Genomic DNA, 21782 nt, shown 5'->3' with positions numbered 1-21782 from the left:
CCACTTTTGTTGATTGTTATTGAAAAGAATTATCAAAAATCCCTTTATCAACCATTGATTTGGCACATCATGTGATAAATTGTGTTATTAATGCAAGGCAGCAATAAATACTCTTATGAACAGACAACTAAGCATGCTGACAGACATAAAAGTTCAAGTGCAGGCTTATCTTTTTATGATAAACAATACATTCTAGAATTTCAAATGGTTGTACATTTTTATTTCTAAGAAATATTGGCCTCTGTGGAAAAAAAGTACACAATTTTTTTCCTGGTCAAAATTAAAAAAATAGGAGTCTCTTGCTGACTCACAATATTCAAATGCCCCTTTAAATTGCATAAATGTTTGATTGGCTTTGTTTTAGCCGTACACACCATTACAAGCCTGTAGAAAGCAAAGACAAAAACATCAGTTGCCTGGAGACAGACGTCAGTTCCAAATGACCACTAATAATCATAACAACCTCAGTAATTACCATAAAACAGCCTTTAATATTTGAACATGTCAAAGATAAATGTGAGAATGGAAAAATGAGCCGATCCATGTCATGCTGCACATTCACAGGCGTGTGTATGGATGAGGTCAGAGAAATCGGCACCCAGCTTTGGGTCGGTTTGCCCAGTTCCACCACAAAGCTTAACTGGCTGCATGTGACTATACAGGCTTGTCTGCCCTCTTCAACTGTAAAACCTCGGCTGGGCACGAGAAGTCAAACCACAGAGGAGACACTTTCGTCATTACTGTGACTCTCAGCTGCCACATGCTCGAGTGGCACCCAGCTAAGTCAACAGAAACGAACATCGGACGGCCTCTTTCCAAAACACTGGGACCTCGTGTAGTGTCAGACTGCTATAAATGTGATCTCACAGTGCATTGTGGGTGCTATATATTTATGTCAGTCAATGAGGCCTGAGTCAGTTATTGTAATTTTGATGATCTTAATGTGAAGGAATGCTAAAATTCTGTCAAAAAACCATCATCCTCATTTTAACTGAATGTCTCTAATTTTATTTTGGTTCTTAGGAGAATTCATACGGCAAGAATACGATCCAAATCTTCTATCAGAATTTTTTCAGAGGGTAAGATTCATGAGATTCATTCACAGGCAATTAGTTGGCCGTCTGTGAGCATGATGGACTGATGTGTTGGAATGTTTACCTGAGAACACCGATCTCTTGCTGGCATCTCTCACTCCACTTGGATTACCTAAAAAGAGCCAAAATACAGAAGAAAAGCTTGTAAATGGTTTCATGCTGAGAATATTCAAACATAATTCAATATAATACAATGAGACACCTAAGACCGAAACCTAAAAACCACATCGAAAATCAGCAAAAAAGTTTGAGGCAGGCAAGAATTTTTTATGTTTTTGAAAGAAGCCTTTTATGCTTACCAAAGCTGCATTTATTTAATGAAACACAGTAAAAACTGTAACATTGTGAAATATTACTACAAATTAAAATCAACTCTTATGTATTATACTTGTACATATGATCCTCCAGAAATCATTGTGATATGCAGATTTGGTGCTCAAGAAAGATTTATTATTACTAATAATATGGAAACAGTTGTGATGCTTAATATTTTTGTGGGAACTGTAACAAAACTTTGATTAATAGAAAGCTCATAAGAACAGCATTTATTTGAAGTAGACCTCTTTTGTAACAATATAAAAGTCACTTTTAAAAATTGTAATGGGTCCTTGCTGAATAAAAGTATTAATTCTTATAAATAAATACAAAAGCAAACACACAAGCTTACTGGGCCCAAACTTTTAAACAGCAGGGTAAGCTAAAACTAAATTTCCAAATTAGGTTTACAGTCATTTTGCATAGATTTTGGAAGGAAATCTGCACCATATATTCAGAACCGATTTAAACATGGTATGACGCTTAAATAGAGCTATGCTTACTTGTACTGGCAGCTGAAAACATACCAAATATACAAAAAATATACAATAAATGAATAAACAAATAGCGGAGGTTGTGGATAACGGGTCTTCCAGTTCTGTGGATTTCTACATGGAGATTCTGTGCGGTCCTGCCGTTCAGTCATAGTAAAATATACAAACATTTTTATACTAACATCAAACTACTAAAATATTACATTTGAGAAATCAAACTTCCCTACAGATCATGAGCCAGAGTTATCAGTTCTCATTAGGAAAGGGAGTCGTTATATTAAAGGCATGAAATTCGAAATGAATGGAGCAGTGGCTGAAATGTTTTAAGGGTTAGTGGTTACCCTATTGTGGGCATTTCTGCAAAAACAGGAAATTGTTATGGAACTTGTTCTTTGCCATGCACTTGATGTCTATTCAGAAACCTGTGTTGGCACAGGCTAAACTCCAAAAGACAACGTCAACAGTCACTGTGGCAGCCAATCAGTAAATGTTCTGAGTGCCACATTGCATTTTGTCATGTCCTGCGGCTGGCAGTGCCAGGCGTTCTCACTAACAGACTGTGCCTTTAAATAACTGGGCTGGCATGACAGTTCCAGCAAGCACGCCTGTAGAGGCTGTTAGCACAATATACTTATTTAATGCAAGATATGTTTTTGGCAAAATGGAGCCTGTCATGTGTAGTTACATTTCATTTGATAGCAGGGCTTGGATTGTTTGTATAATATTTTGCTTGTCTAGAAATCTTTGGACGTTTCTCTGGCAGTGCGATTGTGCGCTCCAAACATATGTCGAAGTCATTTGTTTACCGAAGAAATATTATACCAGATCTATCGCAAATATTTGCCTAAAAGTGCTTCTGAGTTTCAGCTGAAAAGATTCACAGTAACATTTTCTCAGAACTTAGCATTTTGTTTTGCATCTGGCATTTTGTCATTATGAAAAAGCTCTTCATCACAGACAATTGTCTTCATTCTGATTAAAACCACAATCATTCTTACATAATCCATGAACTCAAAGACACTCTCTCAGGGCTTGAGCTTTGATATGCAACAATATTGAGGTCATTAACAGACTAATGGCTCATGAGGGACATGGAGATTCTGGCCATGTCACGTTCAAAGAGTGAAAAATGAGGCCAGCGGTATTTATTAGCGATGACGGACCGTGATTTGGACAAATAATAATCCTCTAATGACTCCAAGCATGCTTAAATCTTTCAGACATGCACTGGAATGGAGATCTAAGATATGTTCGTGAGACCATATCAACATAATTAAAGTGTACAATGTTTTTCAACCTCAAAGCCACACATGCTGCAGTCTTGCGTATGTGGAGACTAAGGGAAGCTGTAAAAATGCTGCTTGGAACCGGCTCCCTCAGCCTGACTCATTTATTTCCAAGGGATGAGAGCTCAGATATCATCATTAATAGGTCTACAGAATTTAAACCATAATGCCACTGTAGAGAGATATTCACTATATTCATAAGAATTACTATTTAATTCAATAATTTGTGGCCTAATGGTTAGAGAGTCGGACTTGTAACCTGAAGGTCGCAGGTTTGAGTCTCAGGTCTGGCAGGAATTGTTGGTGGGGGGAGCACTGACAAATATAGTAATACGATAACTCCAAAGTTGATTTTTTTTATGTTGAATATGAAACGGTGTACCAAAGTGGTTTAGTGAATTTGCCCTTCAAATCTTGATGTCATGATCTGGTCAGTGTACGGGATGGGGTCAGAGATGTAATACTCACACTTGTCCTGCTCAGGTGGTTCCAGACAGTCACTCTCCGTGTCACTGGGGATGCGCCAGGGCTTCCTGACTGCCTGCAACTGCTGGTAAAACTCATCCTAGTAACACATATGATGGGAACAGAGAAATACATCATAACAATGACAACTTGGTTTGATACTTTGTTATATAATGCAATTAAATTAATTAATTTTTTGGCCTGAATTAATTGTCCAAAAGTGTCCAAATGCTTTCAGGGCCTTGCTAAAGCTTAAGCCTAAGCTTGCTTGTATCACTACTTAGCCAGACTGGTCTTTTGGCTGGTTTTAACGGGGTGCTTTTTAGATGGTGAAGTTGGGAAATCAGCTGGCCGCCCAGCTTGGCCAGGCTGGGAGACCATCTTGAACCAGTTAAAACCAACTTAATATGGTTTAAACAGCAGGTTTTTAAGAGTGCACTAGCATGTATATATATATATATATATATATATATATATAGCCTTACAGCTAACACAATATCAACTAAATACCACAAAACTCCAATTTTGAGTCCTTAAAGGACATAATTTACTTCAATATTCAGGTAGTGTAATGATGGATTAGTGAAAACTGTTCAGAAAGGTGGCGATTTGAAAAGCAACAAAATCCCCTGTGAACTGGAAGCCCAAGATATAGAGGGCTGGTGAATGTGCATGTCAGTCCCATTCATTCTACAGATGTTTTATTTTCTTTTGAAATAAGTACACCGCTGAGTCGAATCCTCTGAGCCAACCTCTAATAAATAAATTGCCCCCTGTTCGCTTCTAAAGATTTTTATGTGTTCTTATTTTTCTGCGTTAAAGGTATCGCTGGTACAGGCCAGACAGGAAGCATTCATACATCTACGCCGCATTTCAGTGCTAAATATGAAAACAGAAGAGAAGGACAAATCATCTGATCTCTTCCTGTAGATCCCATTCTGAACTGAATGAGATGTACAGGTGCATATTTCTTTTTCATATTCAGGAGCTGAAGTACTATAACAGCTGTGGGACCAGGTGGGTGCAATGATCAATGCATTTATGTTTTCATAATCTCATCAGTCATAAGAATATGAACTAACTATATGATTCCTGTTGTGGCTATAAAATACCTCAAAAGGAGCTTTGTATTTATTAACAAATCCTAACACCAAAAAATAAAAGAGAAAGAGAGCGTAAACCCAGAAATACCAGACTCCTTTCTTTTTCATACCAAGGGTAGTCATGTGAAAATCTGTTCTTTAGTTTCCAGTGGATCCTTTTATATTATATTGCTTAATCTCAATAGAGCATGAGATGAATAGGCCATAGTCAGACATGGACAATAGAATATTAGACAGCTTTTACAAACTTACCAGTACAATAACAGTGAGCGTGTGTGATTCTAAACCCATTGACGTTGAGGTTTACAGGGTTATTAAATGTTAGCTTTATTTTTTTTCTCAAGGAATGCATAAAACGGAACCTTAGTTTCCAAGCAGTAAGAGGCTTGTTAGATTAAAGGCCTTTTATGACCAATTTTGAATAGTCGAAACAGTCCAAAATATTGTACTGCATATCTGTGTGTGTGTGTGTGTGTGTGTTTAATGTAATTGTTCAGCCGTCCAAAATTATTTCTGAGATTGACAAATATATATATATATATATATATATATTGTGGCGGGAGGAGCAAACGACAGACACAGTGGGCGTGGCGTCAAGCCTCGGAGAGGTTTTTATTAAACAAAATATTAAAATAAAGTGTCCAAAGGGGGAAAAGTGTCCAAAATAAACAGGGATCTGGTGTCCTCGTTGTGCTGCGGGGCTTGTGAAGGAGGGCAGTGTTCAGGAGGGAAGGGTCCAGGTAAGGGGCGGAGTCCGGCGGCCGCACGCGCTCCCGTCTGGAGGTCCCGGGGCGCGGGTGACGGCGGCTTCTGTGGCGGCTTCGTCCAACTCCTTCATCCCCGGGTGCTCGACGGGATTCCACGGCCCGGCGTCCTTGCCCGACGGCCGTATCGCGGGTGCAGTGTCGGCCGGACTGCGGGTCCGGCCGCTCGCGTCTCTGACGGCGGCAGGTAGTTCCCTCTACGCTCCCTTTCCTGGACCCACGAGGACACCAGCGTGCATGCACGGGGGAGAGACCGGTCTCCCGAGGAGAGGCGCGCTCGGCGTTTAAACGGCGGCGGTGATGAGGCTCTACTCACGTCAGGTGCGCCTCATCACACGCCGCCAGCCCTGGCTGTTTCAGCGCCCCTCCTCTCTCACACACCCACTCCCGTCGGGAGCCTGGTGAAGGGCGGCGAATACGGGACGGGGTGGTGATGATAGACAGGGGGGAGGCAGCCGACTCGTCACAATATATATAAATATATATAATATATTTGTGTATATATATATATATATATATATTTGTGTGTATATATACACACAGAATATATATACACACAGAATTCCAGAAATGTTGGGACGTTGTTTAAATTTGAATAAAATGAAAACTAAAAGAATTTAAAATCACATGAGCCAATATTTTATTCACTATAGAACATACATAACATAACAAGTGTTTAAACTGAGAAATTTTACAATTGTATGCACAAAATGAGCTCATTTCAAATGTGACGCCTGCTCAATAGTTGGGAGGGGGGCATGTGTAGCATCTCCTCTTCTTTTCAAAACAGTTTGAAGATGTCTGGGCATCGAGGTTATGGGTTTCTGGAGTTTTGGTGTTGGAATTTGGTCCCATTCTATATTGGCCTGATATAGGTTTCCAGCTGCTGAAGAGTTCGTGGTCATCTTTGACGGAGGACACGGCGTCCATGATTTCCAACAAGATGTCCAATTTCCAACAAAAATGTCAAGTTTAGACTCGTCTGACCATAGAACACTTTTCCACTTTGAAACAGTCCATTTTAAATGAGCCTTGGCCCACAGGACATGACGGCGCTTCTGGACCATATTCACACATGGCTTTCCTTTTTGCATTAGAGAGCTTTAGTTGGCATCTGCAGATGGCAGAGCAGATTGTGTTTACCGACAGTGGTTTCCGGAAGTATTCCTGGGCCTATTCAGTAATGTCAAGGACAGAATCATGCCGATGAGTGATGCAGTGTCGTCTGAGGGCTCGAAGACCACGGGCATCCAACAAAGGTCTTCGGCCTTGTCCCTTACACACAGAGATTTCTCCAGTTTCTCTGAATCTTTTGATGATGTTATGCACTGTAGATGATGAGATTTGCAAAGCCTTTGCAATTTGACGTTGAGGAAAGTTGTTTTTAAAGTATTTCACAATCTTTTCACGCTTTTGTGGTAAGGGGGCATGGTTAGCGGAGTCTACAGCGGGAGAGAGAGGTTGGAGACGAGCGGTGAGTAAGTGGGTAACGTAGTGGGAGAGAACGTAAAAGCCACAGAGAGACAGAAAGTGGCAGAGAGACAGACTGAGGACTCGGGGGAGACAACTGTGGCTGCGTTGCAGAGAATCGCCAAAGTGCTGTGAACTTATGTTTATTGGAAGTGCCGGAGAGCACGAGTGTTTTTCTTTTTTGAAAGTATTGAATAAAATTACCCGAGCCTCAGTCACGCCGACTCCGACTTCTTCCTTCCTTCCCTCGAACTTTGTTACAGCTTTCTTTCACAGATTGCAGAGCCTCTGCCCATCTTTACTTCTGAGAGACTCTGCCTCTCCAAGACATCCATTTTATAGCTAATCATGTTACAGACCTGATGTCAATTAACTTAATTAGTTGCTAGATGCTCTCCCAGCTGAATCTTTTCAAAATGTCTTGCTTTTCAGCCCTTTATTGCCCCCATGCCGACTATTTTGAGACCTGTAGCAGGCTTCAAATTTGAAATGAGCTCATTTAGTTGATAAGTGTCAAATTTCTCCATATAAACATTTGTTATGTTTTCTATGTTCTATTGTGAATAAAATATTGGCTCATGTGATTTGAAAGTCTTTTAGTTTTCATTTTATTCAAATGTAAAAAACGTCCCAACATTTCCGGAATTGGGGTTATATATATATATATATACATACACACACACACACAATATATATACACATACAGTATATATATATATATATATATATATATATAAATAATATATCTTTTTTTAAAACATGAAATATATATTTAAAAATAAAAAAGTTTGATGTTAAATATATAATGTATAATTTTACTGTGAATTCATACTTTTATTCAGCAAGGATGCATTAAATTGATCAAAAGTGGCAGTAAAGACATTTATAATGTTGCAAAAAATTTTAATTTAGATAAACAGTCCTTCAAAGATAAAAAAATCTTGAAATAGGCACTGTATCATGGTTTCCACACTTAAGCAGCACAGTCATGGTCAATAGTGATAATAGAAACTGAAATAAAGAAAAAAAAAACATAATTTTATAATATTATTTATATACACATTTTATGTATAATATTAAAATGTTATTTTAAGTTGTAATAACATTTTACAATATTACTTTTTTTACTGTTTTTATTTGTATTTTTATCAAACATCATTAAAAATATATATTATATATAATAATGTTGATGTAATTATGTGTGTATGTGGGTGTGTTAATGTGTACCTCTGTCAATGTGCTCCACAGTCCTCCATATAAATCTGTCGTGCTCAGGCCTGGCGGTGTGAGGATCGGTCTGGTTATCTGTCCCGTCGGTGTGACTGGTCTGCTTCTAGAGCGCCCGTATACTCGTTCTTTGTTCCCGTGGCTTCCGGCAGTCAATGAGTGCATCATAAGACTATTGGGGGTCAAAGGTCTGCTGGGCGTCCGTGCTCCACTAGGGGTCTGGGCACGATTGCTGGGGTTGCTGGGAGATGTCCGACTCATGACTAGGCTTGTGGGTATAGTGTTGTGAAGTGGCAGGCCTGTGGTCTTTGTGGAAAGGCTGCTGGGAGACTGTGGTCTGGACGTCTGTCCGAGCACAGGCAGAGTGCTAGTGGTGTGGAAGAGGGGGGTTAAAAGCAAACTCCTATGAGGGCTGTTTGGACTTCGGTTCAGCTTCCCTTGCTCTGCCAGCTTGGCCAAGTCCTTCTCCACCTCTGAAGAAATCAAGACAATAAAAGCAAAGAATCACCATCTGGGGGACAATAACAGTTATGGCTTGTAAACATTTCGGTTATAGGTTATGTGGGACATGACCAGTGTTGGGGTAACGCGAGTTACATAATTAGATTACTTTTTTCAAGTAACTAGTAAAGTAACACTTTATTTTTAAATTTACAATACATTTCTGAGTTACTTTTCTAAATAAGTGATACCAGTTACTTTGTTTCCAAATTTATTCACTGACACCTCTCTTGTTCCTGTGTTGAGAGAAACTGGGAGTGAGGTTCAGAGGCACTTCCTTCAGCCTGAGGCTTATTAAATTCACTTTTGATGTGAAAAGGCCTTTACAGTTCCCAAAAATCCAACTTTTGGGCTTTTTAATTATTAAAAATAAACAAGCAAGCCCAGCTCAGGTGACAAAAAGTAATGCAAAAGTAACGTAAGGCATTACTTTCCATTAAAGGTAACTAAGTAACTAGTTACTTTTTATGGAGTACAGTTATATTATGCATATGAGAAAGAGTGGACATTTTAGCAAGTATGTTTGACTTTTGTCTGCTCAGCAATAAATCTATGTGTACAATAATTATATATATATATATATATATATATATATATATATATATAATTATTATTATTCTTTTTTTGTCATTCCCAGAAATTGTTGCACACTCATTTTTTCAGCATGTATTCTGATTCAACACACTAACAGCCTTAAAATTAATCAGTGTATTAACGTGGAGTATAGACTCACCACAATTTTTTTATTAACAATTATGTATTAACAAACTACCAAAATAATTTCCTGATTTTTTTGGTAGTTTTGCCGAGGTCTTTTAATAGTCATGGCAGCATTATTTATTGTCAGCTGTAAAGTGTAAATTGGATGGCATGTTTACTTTGTACAAGTACAAGAACAGTTTAATACGGCCTGCTTTATGTCAATATATTTGTTTGCTTGGTAGCAAGTCAAATATTTTTGTTTATGCAAGTCTGTTGCACATTTTCAGATAGAACATCTGGACGCGTTAACCAGTGTTCAGTCTGAGAGGAACTGAGGATTCAGAGGAAACAACATGTGACATTATAAATAGTATGTACAAGTTTGATTTGTGTTTCAGAAACCTTGACTACTTGACTTGTAAGCAAGCAGTTCTTTCTCCAGAGAAACATCATGATACTTTTCAATATGAAACACATGCGCGTTGTCCTGATTACTAATATAATATAGCAAATTCTCATTTTGCATAACAGAGCTCTTGTAATTACTTCCCTTTACGGAAACTATTCCAGATTGTTGTGAAATACGATACAGTTAATTGTGTGAATGGATAATTAGATTGTTTTGTCTGTAGTCAATCAGAAGTAATTTCAAACCCCTGTCGTCCCATTTAAACGGCATACAAAACATATTCCAGCGATTTCTTATCTAAACACATATGTGACGGAAAGGATTTCCTGTGAAATTATTACACAGACATAAATCATTTGGGATGATGGCAAACCAAACAAAGACATGAATAAAAAATTTATTTTTGTGTTTAAAACTCCCCACATGAAATTTAAAAGAGTTTGCAGTTGAGCTCACAGGCCCTAATGAGTCGATTCTGGAGGCTGAGAACCCAGGAGCCACGATTATGTTCACTGTAAACACCACACACACATAAACAATCATTCATCACAAACGGAAGATAGTAAATGCATGCTAATAAGCAACTAGTTAAAGGGATAGTAACTAGTTAAAGGGATAGTTAGTCACCCTTATGTCGTTATTAACCTGCATTAGTTTCTTTTTATGTTGAACATGAAGACATTTTTAAGAATGCTGGTAATCAAACAGTTGATGGTTTGCAACTGTTTGGTTCTTCAAAATTCTTCAAAATATCTTCTTTTGTGTTCAACAAAGAAACTCATACAGGTTTGGGACGACATGAGGGTGAGTAAATGATGACAAAATATTCATTTTTGGGTGAGCTATTCCTTTAATAGTGAGAATTGGTCCTTAAAATAAAGTGTTATTGAAGCTACTGTAGTGATAAAGGACGATAGCATATATAGTGACCCTAAAGCCCTTTTCGGACGTGACTAGTTTTCTAAACTACATTTGAGTTTCGATTCTTATCACCTGACGTCTGCGATTTTCATGTACCAGTTCGGACGGGACTAACATCTCCGTGTTTATTATAGAGGTGGGAGGGTCTGTTCTGTACATCTGGGCATTTCAGAGATCACGCGCTCTGTATGCGTGCATTGCGTAGTCATTCGGATTGATTACCATTAGTATAATCACACAAATACCATGGTGAAGCTAAATGGCTAGTATAGCAAAACCATGTTAATGTGTGGTTACTTTACTTTTACTTTAGTTATTTATTTGTAGTAAATCCGTGTTTAATCTTCATAAAGGTACATATGTAATTAAAACATTATGTAATTGAGTGCAGAAATGAATATGAATAATTTTACCTGACGCTGATATTACAATAGCCAGTCTTAACAGTTTACATGCTTTGGCTCTTGATTTTATTATTATTTAAAAAAAAATAATATATTTTTTTTTTTCCTTTCCCGGGAGGCAAATACAGTGGCGCCGTTTCACAAAACCATAGGGTATGGCGGGGGCGGGGGTGTGATAAATAAAAAATAGAAGGGGAAAAAATTAAATAATTAAACACTGCATCGTCAGCGTTGGTATTGTATCAGACTTTACTGATCAGTGTGCACTTAATGCACTTAACATTATATGAAATTCAAGTTCAAATAGAGTTAACAAAGTTTTTGACCAGCGAATGACAGAGATGGAGTGTTTTATCTGTCATTATAACGGCTGTAACTTTTATCTGAGGCAGCAAGTGCATCGCATTATATGCTTTCATCAACTTTTACAGGTTATATAACGTTTATTGTAGCTATATGGGCGCTTAGTTTTTCTTGTTGTTTTAATACACTTGGTCAAAATCACAAATTAAGTGCTTATGCACAGGATATTTAAAACGTACAAAAGTATATTGGCTAGACGGCAAGTAACCTACAGTGCCCTCCATAAGTATTGGAACAGTAAAGACATAATTGCTCTGTTGGCTGTGGAGTCAAGACATTTGAAAATATGATTAAAAGATGAATATGAGACAAAACTACAGAATGTCACATTTTATTATTAGCCGTTTCAACACATATGTTTTACCAAATAAAAAGAACAGCACTTTTAGAGTTCTTTGGGACAGTTGGACATAAGGCAGATATAAAAGATTAAAAGCTATTATTTAGTTGCAGATCCCTTGCACACAATCACAGCAGTGAGTCTGTGACCCGTAGACATCACCAGACTCTTGTTCTCTTCCTTTGAGATGCTTTTCACAGCCTTTAATGCAGCCAATTCCAATTGTTGCTTGTTCTGCAATTGTTGGACTTTTCTGTGTCAAAGCCTCCTGAGGACAGTAGATTGTCAGAGCATCACCCCAGCTTTCTGGAAGTGGTTGGTGATTTTACAGACACGTCTTTTAGGATTCATTTTCACAGCTTTTATGATTTGTCTGTCATCAACTACTGTTGTTTTCTCAGCCGATAAGGTAATTGTTGGTTGCTGGTGGTTTCCAAACTCTTGATTTCTCCATGCCCTTTGTTTTTGCTAGAGCTCTAACTGACTTCCTTTTTCTTTTAGCATCCAAATCATTTCGCTTTTCTCTCAAAGTCAATCCAATCGCTTTTCTCTCAAAGTCAGCTCCCTCGTCTTCATCCTGGTTTGTGTGTGTCATCATCGAATGCAAGATTCAGAAAACAGAAGTAATGGATATAACTGATACGACACATTCCCTGCTTTTGATATCTGAAGAATTAATGCAACAGGAGACAGCTGATCACTTAGAAAGGCCTGTGAGGCAACTGTTCCAATACTTATGCTCACATCAGATAGAGGGATGAAACTCTAAATGTGCCGAACTTCTTAGCTGATAAAACATCTGTGTTGAATCACCCAATAATAAAATGTGACAATCTGTAGTTTTGTCTCATATTCATCTTTTAATCATATTTGTAAATGTCTTGACTCCACAGCCAACAGAGCAATTTTGTCTTCACTGTTCCAATACTTTTGGAGGGCACTGTACTTCTTCTCCGCTCTTCAAGCACACGAAAACATTAGCCTTTACAGACATAGTGTTTGAGTAAAGAAAACCCTGTACTATTCAAACATCAATTATTTATTTACTCTTTCATTGCGAAAAAGCGGAGATCTGTCCCCTCCAGGCTGTGCACGGCGCGTCAGTCTGAATGGAGGCGGGGTGGCGTTACGAGGTTTCGCTGAGAGATGATCCAATGACGTTACGAAGTTTTACTGACAAGCTCTTTTTAATGCTTATCATTGGTTAAACATTTTTAAAACTCTCTGATTTAAAATAATAATAACGAATTATAATAAAAATATGAAGTTTGGATAATTTTTCATGGCACACCTGACTGGGCTAGGGTATGGCAAATGCCATACTCTGTCATACGGAAACGCCGCCCCTGGGCAAATATATCAAATTTGCGCACGGTAAGAGCATCTACTCCCTACATATCTACATGTTCAAAATGTTCATCTCACTGAGGAAGAGAGAGAGAGAGAGAGAGAGAGAGAGAGAGATCTGAGGAATTCCAGCTAGCTGAAAGTGATGCTGTATTTATCCAAAAGTGGCGGAAAGCTTTTCTCTGCCATTAAAAAACAGGCAATAACATTGTCCTTTGGGCACAAGTCAAATATCAAGCTCTTAAATTCCTAAAACATAAACAACGCACCCAGATCGTAAATTAAAAGGAGTCTTGAGGATTTAGTTGACCACATAATTGAGGTAATAATGAGATAAAAGAAGAAGCCTGGCTTTCAACACAGAGAACATTAACAGCTAATAAAAGCATGAAAGGGGTAAATTAGGCTGTTGAATGAGGCTAATGCCTGGTCCTATGGGGATGGCTCTGTTCAGATATAACTCAACAGACAAACGGCTTTAAATCAATGCCACCTGAGAGCAGGGAGTCACGGAATAACAATTTGATACAAATAGATAAACACTTCCCACATACATGTTCATGTTGCCCTTTAATGTTTATAGTGAGAGATGTGAGGTTGAATTTTTTATTTGTTTTCATTACAACAGGCAATTCAAATTATTCTAATTGTTGTACCATTGCATCACAATTCCAAAATCCAATGCATGTATTAATACAATGAATATAGGCCTGAAATCATTTTTTTATGATTGTTATTATTAAAGGAAAATGTATTTATTTATCTTTTATTTTGTCAGTTAATTACATATTTAATATATATATATATATATATATATATATATATATATATATAATATAAAAAATATAAATATAAAATTAAAAGGCATATATTTAACTGACTTGTTTAAAAGCTGTATCTTGAAACTTTTATATAGTGACGGAACAAACATTTTATAAAAAATTCCAAGTTATTAATAAATTATTCCGATTTAATTTAACAAAGTATAATACAAAATATAGCTGCGAGCAGCGATGACGGGCCCAAGCCGTCAGCATACGCCACCCCCGGTGGCATCGATAAAACGGTGCCCAGCGAGCACGCGCATCACAGTAACCCTCTGGCAGTTTGGTTTTAAGGGATACGGCAATTAAAGGGTTAATCCAAACCATCAACTCTGTGAAACACACACACACAGAACAACATATAAAACTTTAAATTCTGTGAAAATATATTTTTCATTGGTAGTTGATGTTAGTTAATGCATTTACTAATGCTAACAAATGAGAAATTATTATAGTTACCAAAGGTTTTAATGATTTATTTTTCCATTAACTAACATGAATAATTTTTTCTAACACAAATGAATAAAGTAAAAAATATATTGTTAATATTTAATCTTATTTGTGCATTCACCAATGTTAAAAAACAACATTATTTAACTGTTGTTAGTTAACATCATTAATAAATATATACCATTTAATGTTGATCAAAATCAATTCCAAAATGTGTTAATATATTATTACATTTTAAAGTTTTATCTTTTGAACATGACTATTTTTCTAATATTAAAAATATTTTGTTCATTGTTAGTTCATTGTAAGTTCATACTATCAATGAAGAATTAACATGCTGTAAAAAATATATTTTTCATTGTTAGTTCATGTTAATTAATGCATTCCCTACTGTTAACAAATGAGACTTAATTATAAAGTGTTATCAAAACCTTTAATGCTTTATAAGCATTTTTTAAGGATTTTATTGAGAAGTTTAAACAGACCCTCTCTCTCTCTCTCTCTCTCTCTCTCTTTCTCTCTCTCTCTCTCTCTCTCCCCCTCCACACTCACTGAACTCACACAGTCAGTCACCCACCGCACACATTAGGAGCGCAGTGACAGCAGATCTCTGATAGTTTTAATTTTCTCCTCTGCATAGTGTATTGTAAATTCATGAAATTAATCACATATCCTCAGACGGTCTTGTTCTGTGTATGTAATTTTTTATGAAGTGTTTGGAAGCTGCTCTTTAAAGATAAAAAAAAAAAAAGTGTTCTTTTTTACTGTAACTTTAATAAATTGCCATTAAATCACCGTTCAAGATATCCTAAATCGGTCCGCAATGAAGCATCTTCAGTATCTTGGAAGCATGTGAAAAAATGTTTGGTGTGAATTTTTGGTTTCTGCTTGAAGGAGTATGAATTTGTTTACAGCCCGTTTAAAAAAAAAAAAAACACATTAAAAAAAAATTGCCGATTTCCTGTTGGTCGTAGCTAATGACTGTAAATTAGAAAGTTGTCCGGATTAATAAGAACAATTTATGTACCGAGTTTGGTGTCTGTAGCTATCATTATATATATATATATATATATATATATATATAATCATTAATAATTATATACCATTTAATGTTGATCAATATTAATTCCAAAATGTGTTAATATATTATTAAATTTTAAAGTTTATCTTTTGAACATGACTATTTTTCTAACATTAAAAAGATTAATAAATGCTTTTAAAAAAAATGTTCTTTGTTAGTTCATACTATCATGGAAGAATTAACATGCTGTAAAAATATATTTTTCATTGTTAGTTCATGTTAAATAATGCATTTCCTAATGTTAAGAAATGAGACCTTATTATAAAGTGTTATCAAAATCTTTAATGATTTATAAGCATTTTTTTAAGATTTTAAAAAACAGACCCTCTCTCTCTCTTTCTCTCTCTCACCCACTGGCTCAATCCACACAGTCACTCACACAGTCACTGACAGCCCACCCCACCCCCACCCCTCACTCAGTAGCAGTGACAGGGAGCTCTCACTCAGAAGCAGCTCTGATAGTTTTAAAATTTTCTCCTCTGCATAGTGTATTGTAAATTCATGAAATTAATCACATATCGTCAGACTGTATTGTTCTGTGTATGTAATTTTTTATGAAGTGTTTGAAAGCTGCTCTTAAAAAAAAAAAAAAAAAAAGAATTCTCTTTTTTACTGTAACTTTAATAAATTGCCATTAAATCATCGTTCAAGATATCCTAAATCCGTCCGCAATTTAGCATCTTCAGTATTTTGGCATCATGAGAAAAAATGTTTGGTGTGATTTCCGTGTTTCTGTTTGGAGGAGTATGAATTTGTTTACAGCCTGTTTTTTAAAAAAACCCACATTAAAATAAATATAGCCGACTTCCTGTTGGTCGTAGCTAATGACTGTAAATTAGAAAGTTGTCCGGATTAATAAGAACAATTTATGTACCGAGTTTGGTGTCTGTAGCTAAAACTAACCCCCCCATTTTTGACAAAAGGTGGCGCTGTAGAGTGCCTCTTCCACGCCCGTTTATGAGCTTTTTCCAGTGTCTAACTATCATTAATACTCATATGTGTGTTGAGTTTCATGACATTCTAAACATGTTATCTGCCTCAAAATCACCAGAAACGAATTTTCAACTTTGACACGTTGCCATGGCAACATAATTTTAGATATCAATATTCCCTTCACAGTTTTACATCGGCCGTGTTTTGACATTATTCTGGTTAAGTTTGAAGCAAATCGAGTAAAAATAAGATGCTGAATTCAAAGCATTTTGAAAACGACACACTTCCTGCAGCCAGTTGGTGGCGCTATAACTTTCAGTCATAATAGTCACATCTATCCGATCGGCATCATACAACGAACAAATCACTGAAGTTTGATCTACATCATACAATGTATGTGGACGTTATTAGGCATTTCCTGGGTCTCATTTTTCGCCATAACTTCATCGCCTCGCCACGGGCAAACCATTCGACATATCAAAAATATCTTCGCAATTTAGCGTCCCCAATGTCTTGAGATCATGTTCACCGAGTTTGGTGGCAATCGTATGGAAATCCTCAGAGGAGTATATCAAATTCCAGAGCATGCGCTTTTTAAACAGCCCTGAATAGCCGACTTCCTGTTGGGCGGAGCCTAAGACATGCTGCGCGGAAGTTGTTCGGCTCAATGAGTTCTATATGTGTACCGAGTTTCATATGAATACGTGCAAGTATGTGTGAGCTATACATCGTGTTTTCTGACAATTTTCCAGGGGGCGCCGTAGAGCCCCTGTGCCACGCCCGGGTCCCAGCCTCAGCGGCGTCCTAATGGCCGCGGGTTCCAATGTGCGTGCCAATTTTCGAGAGTTTTCGGGCACGTTAAGGCCCCCAAAAGTGCCCGGATGATTGAAATAAAAAAAAAAAAAAAAAAATAAAAATATAGCTGCGAGCAGCGATGACGGGCCCAAGCCGTCAGCATACGCCACCCCGGTGGCATCGATAAAACGGTGCCCAGCGAGCACAAGCATCACAGTAACCCTCTGGCAGTTTGGTTTTAAGGGATACGGCAATTAAAGGGTTAATCCAAACCATCAACTCTGTGAAACACACACACACACAGAACAACATATAAAACTTTAAATTCTGTGAAAATATATTTTTCATTGGTATTTGATGTTAGTTAATGCATTTACTAATGCTAACAAATGAGAAATTATTATAGTTACCAAAGCTTTTAATGATTTATAAGCATTTTTTAATGATTTATTTTTCCATTAACTAACATGAATAATTTTTTCTAACACAAATTAATAAAGTAAAAAATATATTGTTAATATTTAATGTTATTTGTGAATTAACCAATCTTAAAAACCTATATTATTTAACTGTTGTTAGTTAACATCATTAATAAATATATACCATTTAATGTTGATCAAAATCAATTCCAAAATGTGTTAATATATTATTACATTTTAAAGGTTTATTTTTTGAACATGACTATTTTTCTAATATTAAAAATATTTTGTTCATTGTTAGCTCATTGTAAGTTCATACTATCAATGAAGAATTAACATGCTGTAAAATATATATTTTTCATTGTTAGTTCATGTTAATTAATGCATTCCCTACTGTTAACAAATGAGACTTAATTATAAAGTGTTATCAAAACCTTTAATGCTTTATAAGCATTTTATTGAGAAGTTTAAACAGACCCTCTCTCTCTCTCTCTCTCTCTCCCCCTCCACACTCACTGAACTCACACAGTCAGTCACCCACCCAGTCACCCACCGCACACATTAGAAGCACAGTGACAGGAGATCTCGAAGTTTTAAATTTTTCTCCTCTGCATAGTGTATTGTAAATTCATGAATTAATCACATATCCTCAGACTGTCTTGTTCTGTGTATGTAATTTTTTATGAAGTGTTTTGAAGCTGCTCTTAAAAGATAAAAAAAAAAAAAAAAAAGTGTTATTTTTTACTGTAACTTTAATAAATTGCCATTAAATCACCGTTCAAGATATCCTAAATCCGTCCGCAATGAAGCATCTTCAGTATCTTGGAAGCATGTGAAAAAATGTTTGGTGTGAATTTTTGGTTTCTGCTTGGAGGAGTATTAATTTGTTTACAGCCCGTTTAAAAAATAAAAAAACACATAAAAAAAAAAATAGCCGATTTCTTGTTGGTCGTAGCTAATGACTGTAAATTAGAAAGTTGTCCGGATTAATAAGAACAATTTATGTACCGAGTTTGGTGTCTGTAGCTATCATTATATATATAATCATTAATAATTATATACCATTTAATGTTGATCAATATTAATTCCAAAATGTGTTTATATATTATTACATTTTAAAGTTTATCTTTTGAACATGACTATTTTTCTAACATTAAAAAGATTAATAAATGCTTTAAAAAATTGTTCTTTGTTAGTTCATACTATCATGGAAGAATTAACATGCTGTAAAAATATATTTTTCATTGTTAGTTCACGTTAATTAATGCATTTCCTAATGTTAAGAAATGAGACCTTATTATAAAGTGTTATCAAAATATTTAATGATTTATAAGCATTTTTTAAAGATTTTTAAAAAACAGACCCTCTCTCTCTCTTTCTCTCTCTCACCCAGCTCCTCAACTCACACAGTCACTCACACAGTCACTCACAGCCCACCCCACCCCACCCCCACCCCTCACTCAGCTGCAGGCTGACAGGGGAGCTCTCACTCAGAACCATTCTATCAACTCTCTGATAGTTTTTAAATTTTCTTCTCACCATAGTGTATTGTAAATTAATGAAATTAATCACATATCCTGAGACTGTATTGTTCTGTGTATGTAATTTTTTATGAAGTGTTTGGAAGCTGCTCTTAAAAGATACAAAAAAAAAAAGTTTTCTCTTTTTTACTGTAACTTTAATAAATTGCCATTAAATCATCGTTCAAGATATCCTAAATCCGTCCACAATTTAGCATCTTCAGTATTTTGGCGTCATGAGAAAAAATGTTTGGTGTGATTTACGTGTTTCTGTTTGGAGGAGTATGAATTTGTTTACAGCCCGTTTTTAAAAAAAACCCACATTAAAATAAATATAGCCGACGTCCTGTTGGTCGTAGCTAATGACTGTAAATTAGAAAGTTGTCCGGATTAATAAGAACAATTTATGTACTGAGTTTGGTATCTGTAGCTAAAACTAACCCCCCCATTTTTGACAAAAGGTGGCGCTATAGAGTGCCTCTTCCACGCCCGTTTATGAGCTTTTTCCAGTGTCTAACTATCATTAAAATGGATATGTGTGTTGAGTTTCATGACATTCTAAACATGTTATCTGCCTCAAAATCACCAGAAACGAATTTTCAACTTTGACACGTTGCCATGGCAACATACTTTTAGATATCAATATTCCCTTCACAGTTTTACATCGGCCGTGTTTTGACATTATTCTGGTGAAGTTTGAAGCAAATCGAGTAAAAATAAGATGCTGAATTCAAAGCATTTTGAAAACGACACACTTCCTGCAGCCAGTTGGTGGCGCTATAACTTTCAGTCATAATAGTCACATCTATCCGATCGGTATCATACAACGAACAAACCACTGGAGTTTGATCAACATCATACAATGTATGTGGACGTTATTAGGCATTTCCTGTGTCTCATTTTTCGCCATAACTTCATCGCCTCGCCACGGGCAAACCGTTCGACATATCAAAAATATCTTCGCAATTTAGCGTCCCCAATGTCTTGAGATCATGTTCACCGAGTTTGGTGGCAATCGTATGGAAATCCTCAGAGGAGTATATCAAATTCCAGAGCATGCGCTTTTTAAACAGCCCTGAATAGCCGACTTCCTGTTGGGCGGAGCCTAAAACATGCAGCGTGAAAGTTGTTCGGCTCAATGAGTTCTATATGTGTACCGAGTTTCATATGAATACGTGCAAGTATGTGTGAGCTATACATCAAGCTTTCTGACAATTTTGCAGGGGGCGCCGTAGAGCCCCTGTGTCACGCCCGGGTCCCAGCCTCAGCGGCGTCCTAATGGCCGCAGGTTCCAACGTGTGTGCCAATTTTCAAGAGTTTTCGGGCACGTTAAGGCCCCCAAAAGTACCCGGATAGTCGAAATAAAAAATAATAAAAAAAAAAATAAATATAGCTGCGAGCAGCGATGACGGGCCCAAGCCGTCAGCATACGCCACCCCGGTGGCATCGATAAAACGGTGCCCAGCGAGCACAAGCATCACAGTAACCCTCTGGCAGTTTGGTTTTAAGGGATACGGCAATTAAAGGGTTAATCCAAACCATCAACTCAGTGAAACACACACACACAGAACAACATATAAAACTTTAAATTCTGTGAAAATATATTTTTCATTGGTAGTTGATGTTAGTTAATGCATTTACTAATGCTAACAAATGAGAAATTATTATAGTTACCAAAGGTTTTAATGATTTATTTTTCCATTAACTAACATGAATAATTTTTTCTAACACAAATTAATAAAGTAAAAAATATATTGTTAATATTTAATGTTATTTGTGAATTAACCAATGTTAAAAAACAACATTATTTAACTGTTGTTAATTTACATAATTAATAAATATATACCATTTAATGTTTATCAAAATCAATTCCAAAATGTGTTAATATATTATTACATTTTAAAGTTTTATTTTTTGAACATGACTATTTTTCTAATATTAAAAATATTTTGTTCATTGTTAGTTCATTGTAAGTTCATACTATCAATGAAGAATTAACATGCTGTAAAAAATACATTTTTCATTGTTAGTTCATGTTAATTAATGCATTCCCTACTGTTAACAAATGAGACTTAATTATAAAGTGTTATCAAAACCTTTAATGCTTTATAAGCATTTTTTAAGGATTTTATTGAGAAGTTTAAACAGACCCTCTCTCTCTCTCTCTCTCTCTCTCTCTCTCTCTCCCTCCACACTCACTGAACTCACACAGTCAGTCACCCACCCAGTCACCTACCGCACACATTAGAAGCACAGAGACAGGAGAACTCTGATAAGTTTGAAAATGTTCTCCTCTGTATAGTGTATTGTAAATTCATGGAATTAATAACATATCCTCAGACTGTATTGTTCTGTGTATGTAATTTTTTATGAAGTGTTTTGAAGCTGCTCTTAAAAGATAAAAAAAAAGAAAAGTGTTATTTTTTACTGTGACTTTAATAAATTGCCATTAAATCACCGTTCAAGATATCCTAAATCCGTCCGCAATGTAGTATCTTCAGTATCTTGGAAGCATGTGAAAAAATGTTTGGTGTGAATTGTTGGTTTCTGCTTGG

At 36.3% G+C, this 21782-nt stretch overlaps 1 protein-coding gene across 1 annotated transcript in view; it reads right to left on the bottom strand.

Moving 5' to 3' along the window:
- Window positions 1-654: 654 nt before the first annotated feature.
- Window positions 655-21782, bottom strand: part of LOC306863288 (uncharacterized protein C8orf34 homolog) — a gene marked incomplete at its 3' end in the record, with an annotated part of 130502 nt that continues 109374 nt past the window's right edge. The window contains exons 12-15 of the mRNA XM_079406537.1: window positions 8219-8691; window positions 3658-3754; window positions 1159-1206; window positions 655-779 (exon numbers count right to left, since the gene is read on the bottom strand). Of these exons, the coding sequence (XP_079262663.1) occupies window positions 655-779; window positions 1159-1206; window positions 3658-3754; window positions 8219-8691 (743 nt within the window). The remainder of the gene's footprint in view (window positions 780-1158; window positions 1207-3657; window positions 3755-8218; window positions 8692-21782) is intronic.

This window comes from Barbus barbus (genome assembly GCF_936440315.1).
Source record: "Barbus barbus genome assembly, chromosome: 44".
In the NCBI taxonomy this organism is placed as follows: Eukaryota; Metazoa; Chordata; class Actinopteri; order Cypriniformes; family Cyprinidae; genus Barbus; species Barbus barbus.
Note: the sequence above shows the minus strand (reverse complement) of the source record. Positions and strands in the feature narration are given on the sequence as shown.